The sequence below is a fragment of the Brassica napus genome, chromosome C3 (assembly GCF_020379485.1).
Source record: "Brassica napus cultivar Da-Ae chromosome C3, Da-Ae, whole genome shotgun sequence".
In the NCBI taxonomy this organism is placed as follows: domain Eukaryota; kingdom Viridiplantae; phylum Streptophyta; class Magnoliopsida; order Brassicales; family Brassicaceae; genus Brassica; species Brassica napus.
In genome coordinates, this window is record NC_063446.1 from 32283307 (window position 1) to 32302212 (window position 18906).

Below are 18906 nucleotides of genomic sequence, written 5' to 3' on the forward strand. Positions count from 1 at the left end.
AAATTCAATGCAAAGCAAATTGTTAAAATGGTTTAACTTAACGACCGTGGCGCTATCTTCACTCGAACTCTTCTTGCTCTGGCAGCTGCCACCACCACCAAAAAGTAAGGAAGAGAAGAAGAAAGTTCGTTTCTTTTCGTTCCCAATATAGAAGTAGCAAAGTTGTTAGATCCGATTCTCACTCCCATCTCCTCTTCTAAGAGCTATTCATCTCGGATCTGTTCGTCCCTCCAAATCTAAGAGCTACTGTGTTGTGTGAGTGAGTTCCTTGTCGAATCGTTTGATTGTCAATTCGGAATCTTTTTAATTCCAATGTGAATTGCTTCTTAGTTTCGTGTGTGATGTTTCTAGTTTGATACAAATCCTCATTGCTTCTGACATCATCAGATCCATTATTAGAATCAAACTGTGTAGATTAGCAATGGCGTTGAATCAAAAAAAAAAAGGATCTAATTTCAGTGGATAATCTCTCTGTCTGAATTGTTTTATATAAAGTTTCAACCTTTTTGTTTGTTTTGGTAGAATCTCACGTTTTGGAACTTAATACATTAAAAAAAGGCGGAAGGCAATGAGGGGAAGAACAGAGGGAGGGAATAAGAAGAAGCCAGTGATTGTTCTTCTCTGCGTTGCAGCGGTTGTACTTGTTTCTGTATACCTCTTCTTTGGCTCCTCTAGCCACGCTATTGAGTACGGGAGGAAACTTGGGTTGGGTGGTGATGCCACCGAGAAGGAAGATGCTTCCACCTCCTTTTATGTTGACGATGACGCCAATGGTTTCACTCCAAGAAGCTTTCCTGTTAGTTCTTACACCGTTCTCTAATTTATCATCAGACAGTTTTGGTTAAATATTGTTTTCTCTTGCAAAGGTGTGTGATGATCGACACTCGGAGCTTATCCCTTGCTTAGACAGGAACCTCATTTACCAAATGAGATTGAAGCTTGACTTGTCTTTGATGGAGCATTATGAACGTCACTGTCCTCCTCCTGAGAGGCGGTTCAACTGCTTGATTCCTCCTCCTCCAGGTTATAAGGTAAGTTTTTTTTTTTTCCCTTTACATCTGTTTGGTTATAGTCAGTCTCTTGACATGTTTTGATATTGTGTAGGTTCCGATCAAGTGGCCGAATAGCAGAGACGAAGTTTGGAAAGTGAACATTCCTCATACTCACCTTGCTCATGAGAAGTCTGACCAGAACTGGATGGTTGTCAAAGGAGACAAAATCAATTTCCCTGGTGGTGGCACTCATTTTCACTATGGTGCTGATAAGTATATTGCATCCATGGCCAATGTAAGGCCACTGTGACTAGATCCTATGTGGAACGGAGATACTTAGCTTACTGATGCTATTCTTGATTTTTTTTTTTTTTTTTTTTTTTTGCAGATGCTTAACTTTCCGAACAACATTTTGAACAACGAAGGAAGGCTTAGGACGTTTCTAGATGTTGGCTGTGGTGTTGCAAGTTTCGGTGGGTACCTTCTTGCATCAGATATTATGACAATGTCCTTAGCACCAAACGATGTGCATCAGAACCAAATTCAATTTGCTCTTGAGAGAGGGATTCCTGCATACCTCGGCGTTCTAGGAACAAAGAGGCTCCCATACCCAAGTAGATCCTTTGAACTTGCACATTGTTCACGTTGCAGAATCGACTGGCTTCAGAGAGACGGTATCCTTCTTCTCGAGCTAGACAGGGTGCTGAGACCTGGTGGCTATTTTGCATATTCATCTCCAGAAGCATATGCACAAGACGAGGAGGATCTTAGAATATGGAGAGAGATGAGTGCTCTTGTGGAGCGTATGTGTTGGACGATAGCTGCTAAAAGGAACCAAACTGTGATTTGGCAAAAACCAATGACAAACGATTGTTATCTGGAAAGAGAACCTGGAACCCAGCCTCCTCTATGCAACTCTGACAGTGACCCTGATGCTGTGTATGGTGTCAACATGGAAGCTTGCATTACTCAATACAGTGACCGTAAGTTTTCATTACTCATTCACATGTTTGTATATAGCATATGCTTACTGAAACATTACAATTTCATTAGATGACCACAAAACCAAGGGAAGTGGATTGTCTCCATGGCCAGCTCGATTAACCTCTCCTCCACCTCGGCTAGCTGATTTTGGATACTCCACTGACATGTTTGAGAAGGATACGGTAAGTTTAAGTGCAATTGAAGCTTCAGTGATATAGAAATTGTTTATATTTATTGCTTCCCCATACAGGAAACTTGGAAGCAAAGGGTAGATGCTTACTGGGATCTCTTGAGTCCTGCAATTCAATCAGACACTGTGAGGAACATAATGGACATGAAAGCAAACATGGGTTCTTTTGCTGCTGCTCTGAATGACAAAGATGTTTGGGTTATGAATGTTGTTCCTGAAGACGGACCTAACACGCTTAAACTTATATACGACAGAGGCCTGATGGGTGCTGTTCATAGCTGGTCAGTTTCATCCTTAACGTCACTTAAAATCGAAATCTCCTTTATTATAATATATGATTTTATCATTTGATTATGCTGCAGGTGTGAAGCATTCTCAACTTACCCTAGGACTTATGATTTACTCCATGCTTGGGACATCATTTCCGATATCAAGAAGAGAGGTTGCAGCGCAGAGGATTTGCTGTTGGAGATGGATCGTATACTTCGCCCAAGCGGGTTCATACTCATAAGGGACACACAATCCGTAGTTGATCTTGTGAAGAAGTATCTCAAGGCTTTGCATTGGGAAGCAGTTGACACAAAGGCAACCTCAGATTCAGACACTGTTATACTCATTGTCCAGAAGAAGCTCTGGTTGACAAGTGAGAGCCTCAGAGACCTGGAGTGATGATCATTGATTATAATGAGGACAAAAAACAAGATCCATAGAAGATCTTCTTTATTGAGATCATCTAATCAAAGCATACAACGAAGAAAATTTCGTTTTATAGCGGCATTTAAACATATTTCTTTCTGTTTATTGTTTTCTTTATTTTACATATTCATATATGTTCTTTGTATGGTTCAGTAGAGATGACTCAGTTTCCTATAAACTATAACTTTTTGGATGCAATTAGATGTATACGTTCACTCATTGAATAATAGCTTATATACACCCATTGATTTGTGTTTCATGTAAGCACATTTTGGTCAAACTTTGTTATGTTACATCTAATATGTAGCTTGTTAAACAGTATAATGAAAATCATTACAAAAACAAATGCAAAGTCAGCAAGACAAATAAGGAGCTGTGTTTGTTGACGATTAGCTTTCTAAGGAGACTTATAGAGTATGCTGTCTTTAAGAGAGGTTTATGTATAATGTGGCATATGAGATAGTTTTCTGATATTAATACGCGAGTTTTTATTCATATATTCTGCTCCTTTTTTTCGGGTAATTGCATTTGCTGCATGTGTAAAATGCTGGAAAATAAGTTAGCTGCTGCAGAAGTCTCTGAGGAAGAGAAGAAGAGTCTGCAGTCTGCTTAAGGATTTAGAGAAGAAAGAAACTGAATACATGCAGAGAGAAATTTACTTGCAGAGGTTTTCAGCAATTGCATTGTGAAGCTGTATTGTTATTTCCAAGATGAAGAGTATTTGTATCCTTTTTTTTTTTATCAACAAACAGTATTTGTATCTTATTATGGAATTTCTACGTAGTGGAGAGATATGATGACGTTACATGAGGAAAGACACTTACAGAAGATGAGTCGAGACTGTACTGTTAGCTATCGAGTCTATTCATAAGTACAACTATAATATATATCTATTATTTTGTTTCATTATAATATCTCAAACAATTTCAGTATTTAGGTGAACGTCTGGATCAACTTGCTAAATCTTATTAAGCTTTTACCTAAATAACAATAACCGTATCTTCCGCGTTTGCCAGTAAAAACGACCTCAAGGTGACTCAAAGAACCTTAATATAGGATTGAAGAAATTCCATTGAAATCTTCTGGTTATCGATTGACTTGCAACTTTTACATCCAATAATCATCTGCCATGTGTCCATCACACATATGTTGAAAAATAGACAAGAGGAAGAGAAAGAGCCTCTGTGCTCAAAGGGCAGATTTTGAGATTTCTTTTTCCTTACGCTACCTCTAGATCCCTCTTCAACTAGAGACTCATAACAAAACAAAATAGCTAAGAAACAAGAAACAGAAGTAGATCAAAAACTTTTGATTTTCCCTAAATCATTTTGTAAAGCACACATTCTTTTAAAGTTTGTAACCAGGTAATTTATGTAATTTATTTTCTTACAATATTTCATTGTCTATTTAACACAAAAAAACGTGCTGTTGTTCTTGTTTGTTTATGCATTCCTCTTGAATTTTCAGAAACTCATAGCTCTTGGAAATCTATATGTTTCATCTTCTTTGTTAAAAGGGTTTTATCTCTACCCATAACATGTAAGTTCATTTGATTAATTTCTTAAGATCTTTTATTTCTTGATATGATCACCCGAAAACAATGTACAGCTCTCTCATTCTTTGCATCCTCAGAACGGGATGGAAAACACTAGTAGAGAAGCATAAGAAAAATGACAAAAAAATCTCTAAATGATAACTCATTTCTTATTTACAAACGAGGGTTTTGATTTTGCTTCTTCCGCAAGTTAGGTATGCAGCTGCGTGTTGAAGATGGCGTCACCAATGAAGGGTCTATTAAAAGGATTGAGGTACATTGCTCGTATCTTCGGTGAGTTCTATAAAACCAAATCATAGATATCTACGTACTTTAAAAATAATCAAGAAATAAGATCTTTTAAACGTTATAAAAATTGTTGCGTGCAGAGGATGAGAAGGAACCAGAGATGCAAATTGGACAACCAACAGATGTCAAACATGTTGCTCATATAGGATGGGAAGGGCCTTCTGCTACGACCCCAAGCTGGGTATGTAACCTCTTTATTTATTTATATATATATAATGTGCTCGTGGATGAGCTCATATATATATATATATTTTATGGCAACGTGCAGATGCATGACTATAAGTCTCCCGAGGATGAAGCAAAAGGAAGTTCCAACAAGAAACCTGCGAGTTCCGGGGAGAGGAAAAAGAACAAAGGGAGGCGTAAATCATCTACAAGCACAAACTCACCTGCAGAGTCTCCAGCAAGGCCAAGACGCAGTACGGGTAAACAAAGAGAGCAAAGTACGGGTTCAGGGTCGGAGTCAGGTTCAGGGTTAGACTTACCTCAACAGAACGATCAGTCTGTGGTACAGAAAACCCCGAGGCAGAAAAAATCAAAAGGAACAACAGCAGTAAGAGGAGGAGGCGGTGAACCTCCTCTGCCTGTTGCACCTGTAGAGTCATAGGAAACAGATATATCCGTGCGGGCGGTTTATCCTTGTGTGGGTCTAGAAAGCTCTACAGGAAGATGAGGGATGAGATAAAAGAGAGTTTTTCATGATCAAGTTTAGAGTAGAGTGGTGGTTCTGTTTTTCTTCTCATAATCTACGAACTTTTGTCCTTTTCTCTCCCTTTTGTTGGAGATGTGTTTGTATAACAAGACCAATGTTTTTATCAAGCGATTTAAGATGAGAAAACAGAACTCTTTGATGATTATGAATCAGGGATAAGATATGCTTTGCTTAAATGATTTTGGTCACTCTAAAAGTATACCTCATCAACCTTTCTATTGTACAGGTTTATGGATCTAAGATTGTATTTTGAGTATTGGATTAGTACAGATTTGAGTCTTTTATTGGACTTCGATTGTTTGTAGCGTTACCTTTTTTGAGCAAAGGTACACGTTTACATGTCATGATAGTTTTTTGTGTTTTTTATTTTGGAAAAAAGACTTTAAAAATTAAAATGTAAGAAAAGACATATGAATTTTCACTCGTAAGTTAGATAAAATTTGCCACAAATCAAAGGGTTTAAATAGACCCTAGATATAGATTCACATTTGAATTCTAGAAAGCAAAATAAACAAAGATATTAATTACTAATTGTACATCCCCTATCTTGAACTTTGCTTACCTCTTTCACAAACTCTTGTACATCACTACTTTGCTTACCTCTTTCACAAACTCTTGTACATCCCATATCTTAAGTAGTTCCAGCAAAAATCCTAGTCGTCTCTTAAGAAAGTCTCGAGAGTATTAGTATTCCCTCGGCCTACTTTGCATACCTCTTTCACAAACTCTTGTACATCCAAATATCTTGAACTTTTTGTGCTGGTTTTATTGTTCCTCCTCCTCTAGTTATAGTGTAACTAGAGGAATCTCCAACAACATCAAAAACAAGCATCTTTCCTATATGAAAGCAGAGTTTCTGGTTCCATATGAAAGCGTTGATGATCAAGGAGAGGAAAACGAGAATCAATTGGTTGTTCAGTTTTAGAAGTCTGAAAGCCTTCCGAAATGATAGAACTTAATGGAATATTTTTCATAATAAGTGACTGAGTTGGCAACTGGCAGTTTTTGCGGCTGCTAACAGAAATAAAATGTTATCAATCTGAGAACAAGGGGTAGAAAATGTAGGGAGATTTACCAAATATGACTCAAAACTTGATTTTGATTGCAAAAGTATACCCAAACTTGAATTGAATGCAAAAATAACCCAAAAGCCTTGTGAAATTACAGCCAACCCCTTGTGACCAAACAGAAAAACAGAACTCATTTTTACGAATATATCCCCGCTAAGTCTTCTGAGATTCTGTTAAGTCTTCTGGACGACGTCCACGGAAGTCGTCTGGTATAGTTGATATTAAAAATAATATATAAATTTTGTAAAAAATATTTTGATAAACGAAAAATTAAAATTATGTAATTATAAACAGTTTTAAGTGATATAAATTAAGATATAATAAAATTGAATTGTTTTCAACATAGATGAGTGAAAGTAGTGTGAATCATGATATTCTTTGGTCTAGGGTTTAGCAACATATGTTGTAGTATTGTATGTATTCTTAGGGTTAGATATTGGAAAGCTTAAATGTTTTTTTTTAAATTAAATTTTTGTCTACATGCGATTATTTCTGTGTATAGTAAACACTTTTTTAAGTTTAATTTGATTTTATGAAATGTTTAGTTAGTTAATTTAGTTTAGTGGTTATGTTTAGGGTCTAGACGACTAACATGTAAGTCGTCTGGAAAGTCTTCTAACTTCCGCTAAAAATATTTTAGTTTCCCGCTAAAAATATTGAAGTCTTCTGATCGAAAATATTTAACCTTATTGGAATTTTTATCTCCACATATAAAAAAAATTTACACATTCTCTCTCCTCCTCTCAAATGACTGCAACAAAAATGGTATGTTACTCATTCTAAAATTCTCCAACCTCTCTCTAATTGAACATATAAACACCAAACTTTATATCAATTTATTGTTTTTGTCTCATGTCTTTCTCACTAGTTTATCTTGTTTTGCAGGTTTTTCACCACATAGTTCTCATCTTCCACTCATTTAAAGGTAGATTTATTAATTTTAGATATGTATTTTTGTGTGTTCTATAAATGTAGATCTATCTATATTCCACTCATTTTCTTTGCTTTTAAGTCATTTGAACGTTTTTGGAGATGCAGGTTTTTCAGATCTGGATTTGGATATGCAGGTTTTTCAGATCTGGAATACTTCTGGGCTAGAAGACTTCCAGACGACTTCCAGGAAGTCTTCCAGACGACTTCCAAACGACTTCCTGGAAGTCGTTCCAGGAAGTCTTCCAGACGACTTCCAGGAAGTCTTCTGACGGAGTCTTCTCTCATGTCTCCCTTTCATAATAGATCTGAGCGTTATGGTAAGTTCTTATGTTGATTTTTCTTCATTTGGTAACCTCCTGTTGCATGAAATTCATATTTTTTTCCCAAACTAAAACTCTACAAACCCACTCTAATCTCTTTGACTTGAAAAGACTAAACTTTATATGAATTTTTCATTTTTGTCTCATATCTTTCTCACTAATCTATCTTTTTGTTGCAGGTTTTAATCAGATGGTTCTCATCTTCCACTTGGATATGTACTTTGTGTGTTCTATAAAAGTATGTCTATATAATTTTCCACTCATTTTCCACTCATTTTCTCTGTTTTTAAGCCATTTGAACGTTTTTTTGATATGATATGCAGGTTTTGCATATCTGGGTTTGATATACATGTTTTTCAGATATGGATCAGACTTTAGAAGAACTATGGGAAGTCTTCTAAAATATAATGCGCTAGAAGACTTCCAGAAAGTCTTCCAGACGACTTCCAGGAAGTCTTCCAGACGACTTCAAAGAAGTCTTCCAGACGACTTACAGGAAGTCTTCTGACGGGGTTTTCTTCAATATCAAGTGGAGTCTAAGTTTATCTTTGCAGAGGAATGATCTATAATAGTTTTGTTTGTGGTCTGTTTTGTGATTTGCATGTGTACTCCTTTAGTTGTGACTTTTTGTAAATTTTAAGAGATATTAATGAAAAAGTTTGGTAAATATGTTCATTTTCCACGACATTATCTTGCCAAAATTACTTGACATAATTAAAGTTATTGATACAACTTCAATAGCAAACACAATAAAACAAAATATTAATCAAATTTATTGCAACTCAGGGAGAAGAATTCTCAAGAAAACTTAGTCAAAATTTACAAAAGATAAAACATTACATAAGTTCAAAGCTAGAACACTTTCATTAGATACATAAGGTTTTCAAGAAAGCCGGGTTGAGCCAGAGGTTTTCAAGACTCTCTACGGGATCGAAGAAAAGAAATTCAACAAGGAAGCTTGCAGGTAACCAGACATCAATGTTTCTGTTTGGTTGGTCTTATCATTTTCCCTTGCAAGAACTTATTATTCTCTTTCACAAGCTCCTACACTGACAGTGTTGAAGCTTACTTAACTTTATATCCGAATATTATAAGAATCTTTTAGGTTCAGCTGTATAAACTTGCTAAGATGAATGTGAGAAGAAACTGATTATTGTCATTTTTTACGTTTCAGCTGCTGCATTGATACCATTAAGACGATAGATGGCTCAGATTCCAAAGAACTAGATAAGTTCTTATCGGAAAACATAATTTTTGAAAGCCTCTTGTTTACTTCACAAAGGTTCTTATGAATTCCTCTTCATGAATCAAAGTTCTTATCATAGTTTAATATTTCCCACACTAACTAACGGATAATTGGAGTTGGTTATCATAGTTTAATATTTCCCACACTAACTAACGCATAATTCAAAGAGTGGTTATGCTTTGCTGGAGGCTCTAGAGGAGAAGACAAATCACCCTACGTCCACCCCTACGCCATTAGAGAAGAGACTATGGTCAGACCTGTGGAAGACCAAAACTTCCCCTAAGCTTAAACGTTTCTTGTGGCGTACGTTATCTGGAGCTCTAGCGGTGAAGGAAAGATTAAGGTCTCGGGGTATCCAGTTAGACACTACTTGCTCTTCTTGTGGTGTTGCTCAGGAAGACATTGGTCATGTTCTTTTCCATTGTCGTTTCGCAAAAGATGTATGGGATCTAGCTTCTATTCCGAGACCTCCGTCTGGGTCGTGGTCTAATTCAGTCTTTCTGAATATTCATCATCTTATAGCGTGTAGTAAGAAGAAAGACCAACCATTGGAAGTGGGTGGGATCTTCCCCTAGATCTTATGTCACCTATGGAAGGCTCGAAATGGCTTCTGTTTTGAGCATGTCAGACTTGACGCAGCAGTGATCTTGGATAAAGCTGCTATGGAGGCGGAAATTTGGGATGAGATGCAGAGTCCGATTCAAAAGGAACCCGGTCCACAGTCGAGGAATCCACCAGTTGCTCAGAAGTGGACTAAACCCCGACAGAGTGGTTGAAATGTAACATTGCAGCCTCTTGGGCTAGGAACAGTGCTGTGGTTGGGGGGCATGGATAGTTCGTAATAGCAATGGTGGGGTTAACTTTGGTCTGTAGAAGCAATGGCAAGTCTCAGAGTGAGTAAGGTGATCTTTGAAACATCCTCTGAAGACCTTAGAGATTGTTTTCTTTTACCATCTAGGAACCAAAGCATTAGCTACTCTGTTTCTACTCTTATGCGTCTATTGCGTAGCTTCTCAGCATGGAAACTGGAGCATGTTAGCAAGGACATGAATAGAGTGGCGTCTCTTATTGCCACTAGTGTCACTCCTGATAATCGTCTGCGCTCTTATGTCGCTGCTGGAGGCCCGTCTTGGTTGCGATCCAGGGTCCTGCAAGAAGCGTTATAGCTCCACCTCCTAGCTCCATGAGGAGAAGTCATGTAATGCCACCTGCTGGTGGATATTTTTCTTTTAACTTTCCTCTGTTGCTTTCTTTTCTGCCTTTGTCTGAGAATTAGACAGATTTATATTCTCAGACATTTTCAATTCAGAGGCTTTGCCTCTTGTAAGGGCTGTACTTTTGGGTTCCTCCCTTTTGAAGTTAATCAAGTGTTAAAAAAGGAAGAATCAAAGTTCTTATCAGAAAACATAATTTTTGAAAGCCTCTTGTTTAGTAGAAACCTAGATGATGGTTCTTATTTCAATGGCTCCTCCGTCCCAGTTCCTGCTCCTTCGTATGGAAAAACCTCTCAGGTTATGGATTCAAGCCTAGAGGTAACAATATTTCTTCTACATTCAGTAATTTTTTTTTTTTAAAGAACCTCTAAATAAGAGACTTACTTTGGAGTACAAAAATGTTGGTGTCTGTTAACTAGGTCTTTTAAGTAACATCTTATATATTAAAAAATCATTTAAGAGACACAAAGTAGGTTTTTGGGTTAATGATGGTCTTAGCAGCAGCATGAGTTTAACTCCAGCTTTTTTATTTTTATTTTGGTTTAAAAGAAACCACAGCTTTTAGTATATTAAACAAAACTCATTTGCTAAACTGCTGGTACAAAGCATTTAAAATTCGTTTAGATGAAACCAAAATTTTATTTTATATAAAAATTAATTTTCTATGTCTTTGTTTGTCATCTGATATTAAAATATTCGTGAACATTTTGTCTTTAACCATCTGCAAAAGAATTCAATGCCGACTCAAACAAAAAAAAATCTCAATTTTCAAATCATAACAAAAATCTCAATTTTCTTCTCCCCAGCCGCGTGCAGTGGCAGACTGTGAATATAGATCGGTCCTATGTGACTATATCCATGCACGTTTATCCTGTTCCAGGTCACCACCGTCCGCAATAGAGATCCATGTAAACACATTATGTTTGGGTATCAAAAGCCTATTAACCCGCCCTCCCATTTAACTCGTTCAATAATGGGCTAAGACTTTTTTAGTAAACTCTGTGTAGGCCCAATATATGTACATACTAAATACGGGCCTGCAAGACCCAAAGTCGTCGTGTTTGATAGGGTTTACTATAAGTTGTGTTTCTTTTGCTAGCGGACGACGACGGCACACAAGCTTCATTCACGGTCAGACGAGCGAAAATGGTAATTATTTCTTCTGTTTTGTACTCGTTGAGCTCGTTTCGATTGTTGATAGATTCTGGTTAAGTCTCGTGGAGAACAACAATTCATGGTGGATTGATTTCTTGTTTTCAAGATCTCTAGTTTCCTTGGACTAGTTAAAACTGAGGCATGTTTTGTTCGAAGGTGAACATTCCAAAGACAAAGAAGACATACTGCAAGAACAAGGAATGCAAGAAGCATACATTGCACAAGGTGACCCAATACAAGAAAGGTAAAGACAGTCTCGCTGCTCAAGGAAAGCGTCGTTATGACCGTAAGCAATCTGGTTATGGTGGTCAGACTAAGCCTGTCTTCCACAAGAAGGTATAATACACTAATCACTTCTTCTTCTTCTTACAGTTAGTTAGTTGAGTAAGTGTTTTAGTTATCCTGAATCAATATAGCGAACCATTGCCTCTGTACTTTTGTCGGCTCTTTCAGATCAAAGTCATGTGAAAACATTTATTAGTAAATCTTGATTTGGGTTTCTTTTGCTTAGACTCTCAAACATCAGTTATAATCAGTTTTTTTTTTCAAAGACTGAGATGTATTTATTTGTGACACGTTGAACAGGCTAAGACCACGAAGAAGATTGTCTTGAGGCTTCAGTGCCAAACCTGCAAGCACTTTTCTCAGCATTCGATCAAGGTAATAACGAACTATCTTCATACATCAGTTCTTCTTATTACCAGATCTGCAAGCGCTTGGTAATTTTTCTTACATTGTGTCGGCTTTTGTTTCTTCAGAGGTGCAAGCATTTTGAGATAGGTGGAGACAAGAAGGGGAAGGGAACATCTCTTTTCTAAGTTGGTCTTGTCTTAACTTTTTGCAAGTATTGTTACTTATGTCGGATCATGATTCCATCTGTTTTAGCTCTCGTATAAGATAATCCCATCTTTGCTTGTTAAAGATATGGTTTGGCTCTTTATCATTTCACTTCTTTGTCAATACCATATAACTCGCAAATCATATTTCGTTTTAGTCTCGGTTTAGCCCAAACTCAGCGAAAGCTTCGTTTAGGCCTGGGCAAAAAACAGGAACCGAAGACTCTAACCTGAACTGAATCGAAATGCCCAAATGGTTTTTGTATTTCTTATTTGAAATAACCGAAAAACTGAATCAAAACCGAACAAATATCCAAATATATAAAATTATCAGTTATATATACATATATAATTTAAAAGTATTTAAAAATATTTAAAGAAGATTAAATTATTTTAAAGTATCTAAATTACCTAAAAGTATCCAAATATTTTTATTCGAAATATCCAAAATAATCTGAAATATTTTAGATTTTAATATGAATCATCCTAATTATTTGATATTTTACCCAAAATATCTGATATTTAATCTAAATTATTTAAAATAACCGAACTAGAACCGAAACTAGATGAGGACCAATTTTTTCCGGGTATTTTCTGATTTATAGTTTTATTACTCAAACCGAACCGAGTCCGAAATTATCTGAACCTAACCCATACCGAAAATAGATCAGGTAATAAATGGATTTTCTAATCTTTTACATGAACTATCTGATACCCGAAATATCCGAACCAAACCTGATATCCAAAATTTTCATGCCTAGCTTCGTTCCAGAGGTGGGTACTACGAAAATGGGCTCGATCGCTGAAGAATGACTTCGTGAAGGTGTTAAGCAGGCCAACGATTGTGGTGTCCCAGACGCATGTTGTTGAGCTGTTTATAACGATATGAAAACATTGCAGTCTTTGAATTATTTTCTGTGTTTTTTTCGCTGCTGAGATTTCAAAACTAGGACCACGTTTTATTGATGCATGTCATCCTTGCGCGTAGATCATTAATCTTCTATGTTGATCAGCGGGTCACAATATAATACTCCATGCGTTCCTGAAAGTAAGATTTTCTATATTTTCTTCTTGTTTCACAAAAATAGATTTTCTATATTTTTAAAGTACTTTTGTATACTTTTGAAAAATATTAATTACAAATATTTGAATTGATTAGATTTAATTGGTTGAAAGTAATTGGAAAGTGTATAGAAAAATAAATAATAAATTAAATTGTAAACATTTATTATATTTTTAATAAGCGTAAAATCTCTAGAAAATCTTATTTTTGGGAACGGATATAGTATTTACTAGGTGATTATCTCGTGCTCATGCATGGATACAAACATTTACGTAATAATTGAACTAAAATAATTGATAAAAAATAAATTTTTATAACTTTTTATAACTTTTAAGTTATTTTATAACTTTATGTATAATAAAAATATATTGTACATTATTATCTTCCCATCTTAATTGGATATGTTATTTCACATATAATATTTTGTATTTTTTAAATATTTATTTTTGATATGTTAAATTACATATAATATTTTAAATTAAAAATGATTTTTAATTATGTTAAAGTTGAATTATTATTTTCTTAATTTCATTTAGTTCAGTTCATCCTATTATATTTGTAAATATATTTATTGATTTTTGTATAAATGGGTATATATTATTTTAGAAAACATAAATATTAAATCAGAGTTGTATTAATAAACATAACTTGTACTATTTTGAAAATTCATACACAATTTTAACACTACTACACACTAAGTCATAATAATTTTTTGATTTAATTTTTCATATTAAGAATGGTTTTTATTCATATTTTAGTATACTGGATTGTATCAATTTTCTGATCACAATTTTTTTGTTACAATTAAACTAAAATAATAACATTAGTTAAGTTAGATTTTGTTTACTTTTATCTTAGGACAAAAAATATATTTTGTAAGATTATATATAATTTGATATATGCTGTTTTGAATAAAACTAGAAAAAATCTAAGCGTTCATAAATTTTGTTATAAAAATTATAATCATTCAACCAAAAATATATTGATAAATAAGAAATATTATTTATTTTGTTGCAGCCTTGCAGTTTTAAATATTTATTTGGTTTTAAAATAATCATAAGATATAATCATTTTTGAAAAAATAAGATATTAAATAATCATTTATGTTGTTTAAAATGATTTCCTTATTAATTATCAGATCAAAAGAAATTTTGATCAAAAACAATTATTAGATCAAAAGATATTTATAGTAAAAAATATTACTATCTTTTGTGTTCACATTAATTTTTACTGTAGTTTATTACACCATTACCCCTAATAATATTTCTGATTGTCATTAAATGCTATTATTTATGTTTCCTTTTTCTTAATAAAATTATGATTAACTATTTAATGTAATTTTACTTTTTTATTAAAGCACATAAATAATAAAAATAAAGATTTGTAAAATATAAACATAGATTTTTATATAAAACAAATTTTTTTTTATTATTCTTTATTTTTCCTACAACAACAAAAATAAAAAAAAAATATCTGAATTATTCTCTTTTAAATTTTTTTTGTGAAGTCATGTTTATATATATTTATTAGTATGTATTTTAAAAATTTATAGATATTTTTTATTTAGGAAATGTGTTAAATTGTTATGGTATCACACGCACTACAAGTGAAACTCTTAGCCATAACAGTTTTCGTAGCTTTATGCATATAATTTGCTCGGCTATTCTACCAATAGCAACCAAAATCCACAATAGTGATCAGTAGATATGGTGTTGTGACTGTCGGTCTAGTAACGAAAGTGTGTGTTCATTTGAAGATATTTTGTAATTAACGGTGAGATAAAGACAAGCTATTTCGCAATTTTAAAAATAATAGCATTTGAAAGATCATTAACAGATATATATTTGTTACAAAACATATTACAATTTGATATTGCCGAGACAGTTTATGATGATATGGTGTCTAATTAAGTACTTAACCAAGCCGCTGCTAGACCATTTACACAAACTTCGCTGCTAGACCATTTACACAAACTTTTATTCTAACAAAATTGAACATGCAATAGTTCTCTACTTCTTGGCCGGCATTCGAACTTCGAACTCATGATCGTGAAGATGTTTATGACAAGCTAATAAATCATTTGAGTTACAAAAGTCGGAAATAGTACTGTACGTTTGTAAAATGCTGATATCAGCATTATCAGTATTCTAGTAATAAATAAAACAAAAACAAAAAGATTTGCATGGCTCTTAACTCAAGAATATCACCTGGTCAGAAGACAAAGGAGCCGGAAACGTAGGTCTGAGGTTATTACCAGAACCGAACTTGCCGAAACGTAGGCCTGAGGTTAGTCCAAACCGATCCAGACCCGAAAAGTTTGGTTTTTCGTTAGTTTGGTTCGAAAGTTCAGTTTGGTTCAAAAGTTCGGTTCGGAAACTAGAAAAAATTTGGTTTTCGGTTTGGTTCGGTAATCGGTTAGTTTAGTTATAAAAAATCCAAATAATACCATTTTTAATAGAAATTCTAAACTAGCCAAAATCCGAATCGAAATAACCAAACTAAACAAAATTAGTCATTTTTAATTTTGTTCAATTTAAGCCAAAAATTTAACTGAACTAACCGCAAAATCAAAAACTTCGATACATTTATTTGAAACCGAACTAACCAAAAAAGGAACCAAATTTTTTTTGTTTCACTTTGGTGAGATTCTGATCAATCCAAAGTAACCGAATTCCAAACTATGCGACTGAAGAAACCGAGTCCGCCTAGGGAAACATATTTAAACTGGCTTATCTTAGATTTATAATATAATAGTACAGTTGCATCTTTTCTGAGGCGACACTTCAACATTTTGGTGGCTCCCACTTTTAAAAAGTATGAAAAAAGTGTCAAGCCTGTAGCTCGAACCAGGGTTATCTAGATATAAACACCAACATTTATACCACTAAACTAAATGATATTTTGTATATTGTTGGCCGAAACTAATATATATTTATGAAGGTCGGAAACCTTTGCTTCTTCGGTTTTCTCTATGGGCCGGGCCTACAAATGTATTATGAGTTTCATTTTTAAATGAGGTTCATCACGTTATATGAAAAAAACAACAATTATAGTTTTTTCATATTGTAAACTGTCTTCGTTTAACATTAGTTAGGGTTCTTTTCATCATTGTCTTAGACAAATCTGAGTTACAGAGTTGCGCTGTGTGTCGGTTCATAATCTATTTTTTCACCGGTGAACTCTTCATCTCCCTATCTTAAATCGTTTGATCTTAAATGTTCCTTATTTGTAGCCTTTCTGTAAACCCTATATATATAATTCTCATCTTTGATGAACCCAATCTGCATCTACACAAAACTCATTGACTAGAAAATGTCTCTCTGCCTCTCCAGTTCCTCAAACCGGCGTTCCCGGCATCCGTCACTCAACCTTCGAGTCTCTCCGTGTTGGTCGTAGTAGTCAGAGCATAGCCTCTAACCTCCTCGCTTATGGGATTCCCTGAACTTCAAGAAAGACACTGAGTTTATAGGAATCACGGTTCTCTTCCTTGATGGAAAGGTAAGTTAATCTTCGATTTATCACACTTATTTAATATAATTGTTTTTAATTGATTTCTTGATTCTTTGTTAAGTAATATTATTTGCAGATTCTGTGATTCATGGGTTTATTCCCGCCGGACGTGCTAATCATTACATGCCATCTTTGAAAGTCGGTTCCATTGTGAAAGTCGATCGTTTTGAGGTTGCTAGGTGATCAAGCATGTACAAGATAATTGATCATCCATTCCTCATTCGTTTCATCTCACCAACTATTATTGATGAAGTCATCACGGGTGCTCCTGAGATCAATCTCCAATCATAATTAGACTGTTTGACAATTTCCAAGTGATTGCGAACACAAACCTAGAACTCTCAGGTATATTATCATATTGCATCTGGGTGTATAATATGTTTCGTTATCATAACTGATATTTAAACTTGCATATGTGGTTGGACAAATCCGTTATGTCCAAGGCTCTGACCTTAGCAAAAAAATAACTCGAGTCGTTATTCGTCTCCTCATTGATCCGTAAGAAACAATCAACACACAATTCTCTTTATATTATTATCTATATTGTGCTAACATCAATAATCAAAAATATTTTCTAACCAAATTATGTGGTCATCTATTTATCTCCCTTACTTATCAAACTAATTTTACACAAACCTTTATTTTACAGCTTAAAAGAAACCACAACAACCCAGACAATCAAAACACCAAAAACTAGAATTCCAAAAAAGACGAATCATTACTGATTACCTCTCTTTCTTGTCTAATCTTAGAAATAAACTTCAAAACAAATATACCAAACCAATCACCTCAACTAAAACGCAACGACACATACATCGAGTCAGCTAAACAAATACAAACTACACGGCCAGCTATTTAACAATATACAAACTTACTTTCACAACGAAGAAGACGAAGACGACAACCAAGATCAGTGAAATTACCTAAACAAAAAAGCAGAGTAAGTTATGAACTCTGATAAATACAACTAACAATGATTTTTGTTTACATATTACCCATCAAATAAAAGATAAACAAACACAACCACAACAGGAGATACAAGAGACAATCCCGACAGACACAAAGACGACAACAACAGCTTCACCTACTCACTCTTCTTGTCTAATAAAAATAGCTTACATGTCCAATGTCAACAGGCCAGTGCTATTGTCTTCTTATGAGAAATACATAAATTCGTTTAAAACTCATTAAAGCCAAAATACTTAGAACTGTCACTCATTTTATAGTTATTTTTACAAGTCTTCATGTATTTGTTTTAAAGGTCCGATAAGAGCAACAAGTTTAAAAATAAAATAAAAACATATAACAAACATAATAAGGATAATAAAAATTATTACTTAATACACACAACTTCCACAACTAAACTGGAGAAAAAATATCCTGAAACAAAAGGTACTCTCAACAACTTTAATATAATTTATGTATTCTTAACAGTACAAGAAACAAATTAAAAAGACAAACAAACAATAAGTCTCAGTGACACAGCAAACAACAACACGAACTATATCAATCATATTACTAACACAGTTTAGTCTAGAACAATGCATACACAGTTCATCATCACAACTCTAACCCTATAACAGTAAAAAAAAACTTGAAAAACAATTCAAAGCGTAAAATTTACAAGTACAATAACCCTATCAAATATTAAGATGAAATAAGAATTATGTCCACAAGAATTGCTCCTAGTACAATAAATAGCACCCTTATCTGGCTTTATATAAATTTAATTAATTAAGGATAACTTGTGACATCATTGATTGTCTCCAACCATATATTTGACTTTTAAGCATGCAGGTTAATTTTATAATTATATCTGAAGTTTTAGGTTCTAGCCATTACGTTTTAAATACGGTAACATCTCTTTATACCCAAGCGAGTATGTACCCGTAAACGAGGGCAAATGAAATATTCTAACCAAACCATTTGACTACAGAAATAAATAATATAAAGGAATCATGCTTAGGTAACAGACAATTAATAAAAATCAAGAGTTTTCTCTTGTAAACTAGGATGCTTCGCAATGGCATTTGACTACGTGAAATACAAATTCCGACGTGGAGACAACTGATTGGCCATACTGACCAACACAATCACACACTTGTTTGATCCAAATTACTTATAAAAATTACGAAAGATGCC

General features: G+C 34.3%; 3 protein-coding genes across 7 annotated transcripts; all 3 read left to right on the forward strand.

Moving 5' to 3' along the window:
- LOC106415889 (probable methyltransferase PMT1) lies at positions 1 to 3106 on the forward strand. Of its 5 annotated transcripts, none has more exons than XM_013856701.3 (8): positions 1 to 259; positions 523 to 796; positions 867 to 1031; positions 1105 to 1287; positions 1381 to 1975; positions 2046 to 2158; positions 2227 to 2447; positions 2529 to 3106. In XM_013856701.3, exons 2-8 carry the CDS (start codon positions 569 to 571, stop codon positions 2833 to 2835), a joined length of 1812 nt encoding a protein of 603 aa, XP_013712155.1. In that variant the 5' UTR covers positions 1 to 259; positions 523 to 568; the 3' UTR covers positions 2836 to 3106. The 5 variants fall into 5 exon arrangements, with proteins under 5 accessions (XP_013712155.1, XP_013712156.1, XP_013712158.1 ...); XM_013856702.3 differs by having other exon boundaries at positions 5 to 255; XM_013856704.3 differs by having other exon boundaries at positions 24 to 255; positions 559 to 796.
- A 188-nt stretch (positions 3107 to 3294) lies between these two features.
- Positions 3295 to 6782, forward strand: LOC106414880 (CRIB domain-containing protein RIC5-like). The gene is made up of 5 exons (XM_013855461.3): positions 3295 to 4226; positions 4330 to 4401; positions 4612 to 4690; positions 4786 to 4886; positions 4974 to 6782. Exons 3-5 carry the CDS (start codon positions 4633 to 4635, stop codon positions 5310 to 5312), a joined length of 498 nt encoding a protein of 165 aa, XP_013710915.1. The 5' UTR covers positions 3295 to 4226; positions 4330 to 4401; positions 4612 to 4632; the 3' UTR covers positions 5313 to 6782.
- Positions 6783 to 11212: 4430 nt separating this feature from the next.
- LOC106412130 (60S ribosomal protein L36a) lies at positions 11213 to 12320 on the forward strand. The gene is made up of 4 exons (XM_013853022.3): positions 11213 to 11349; positions 11512 to 11691; positions 11941 to 12015; positions 12114 to 12320. The coding sequence occupies exons 1-4, from the start codon at positions 11347 to 11349 to the stop codon at positions 12171 to 12173; spliced, it is 318 nt and encodes a 105-aa protein (XP_013708476.1). The 5' UTR covers positions 11213 to 11346; the 3' UTR covers positions 12174 to 12320.
- The last annotated feature ends 6586 nt before the right edge of the window (positions 12321 to 18906 follow it).

What these genes read in the sequence shown, in the direction of transcription:
- LOC106415889 (XM_013856701.3), top strand. Translation starts at nt 569, where the DNA reads ATGAGGGGAAGAACAGAGGGAGGGAATAAGAAGAAGCCAGTGATTGTT. An exon ending in ATATTGCATCCATGGCCAAT is followed by an intron (nt 1,288 to 1,380) that starts GTAAGGCCACTG and finishes TTTTTTTTGCAG; the next exon opens with ATGCTTAACTTTCCGAACAA. An exon ending in ATGGGTGCTGTTCATAGCTG is followed by an intron (nt 2,448 to 2,528) that starts GTCAGTTTCATC and finishes ATTATGCTGCAG; the next exon opens with GTGTGAAGCATTCTCAACTT.
- LOC106414880 (XM_013855461.3), top strand. Translation starts at nt 4,633, where the DNA reads ATGGCGTCACCAATGAAGGGTCTATTAAAAGGATTGAGGTACATTGCT. An exon ending in GTACATTGCTCGTATCTTCG is followed by an intron (nt 4,691 to 4,785) that starts GTGAGTTCTATA and finishes TGTTGCGTGCAG; the next exon opens with AGGATGAGAAGGAACCAGAG. An exon ending in CTGCTACGACCCCAAGCTGG is followed by an intron (nt 4,887 to 4,973) that starts GTATGTAACCTC and finishes GGCAACGTGCAG; the next exon opens with ATGCATGACTATAAGTCTCC.
- LOC106412130 (XM_013853022.3), top strand. An exon ending in AGCCTGTCTTCCACAAGAAG is followed by an intron (nt 11,692 to 11,940) that starts GTATAATACACT and finishes CACGTTGAACAG; the next exon opens with GCTAAGACCACGAAGAAGAT. An exon ending in TTTCTCAGCATTCGATCAAG is followed by an intron (nt 12,016 to 12,113) that starts GTAATAACGAAC and finishes TTGTTTCTTCAG; the next exon opens with AGGTGCAAGCATTTTGAGAT.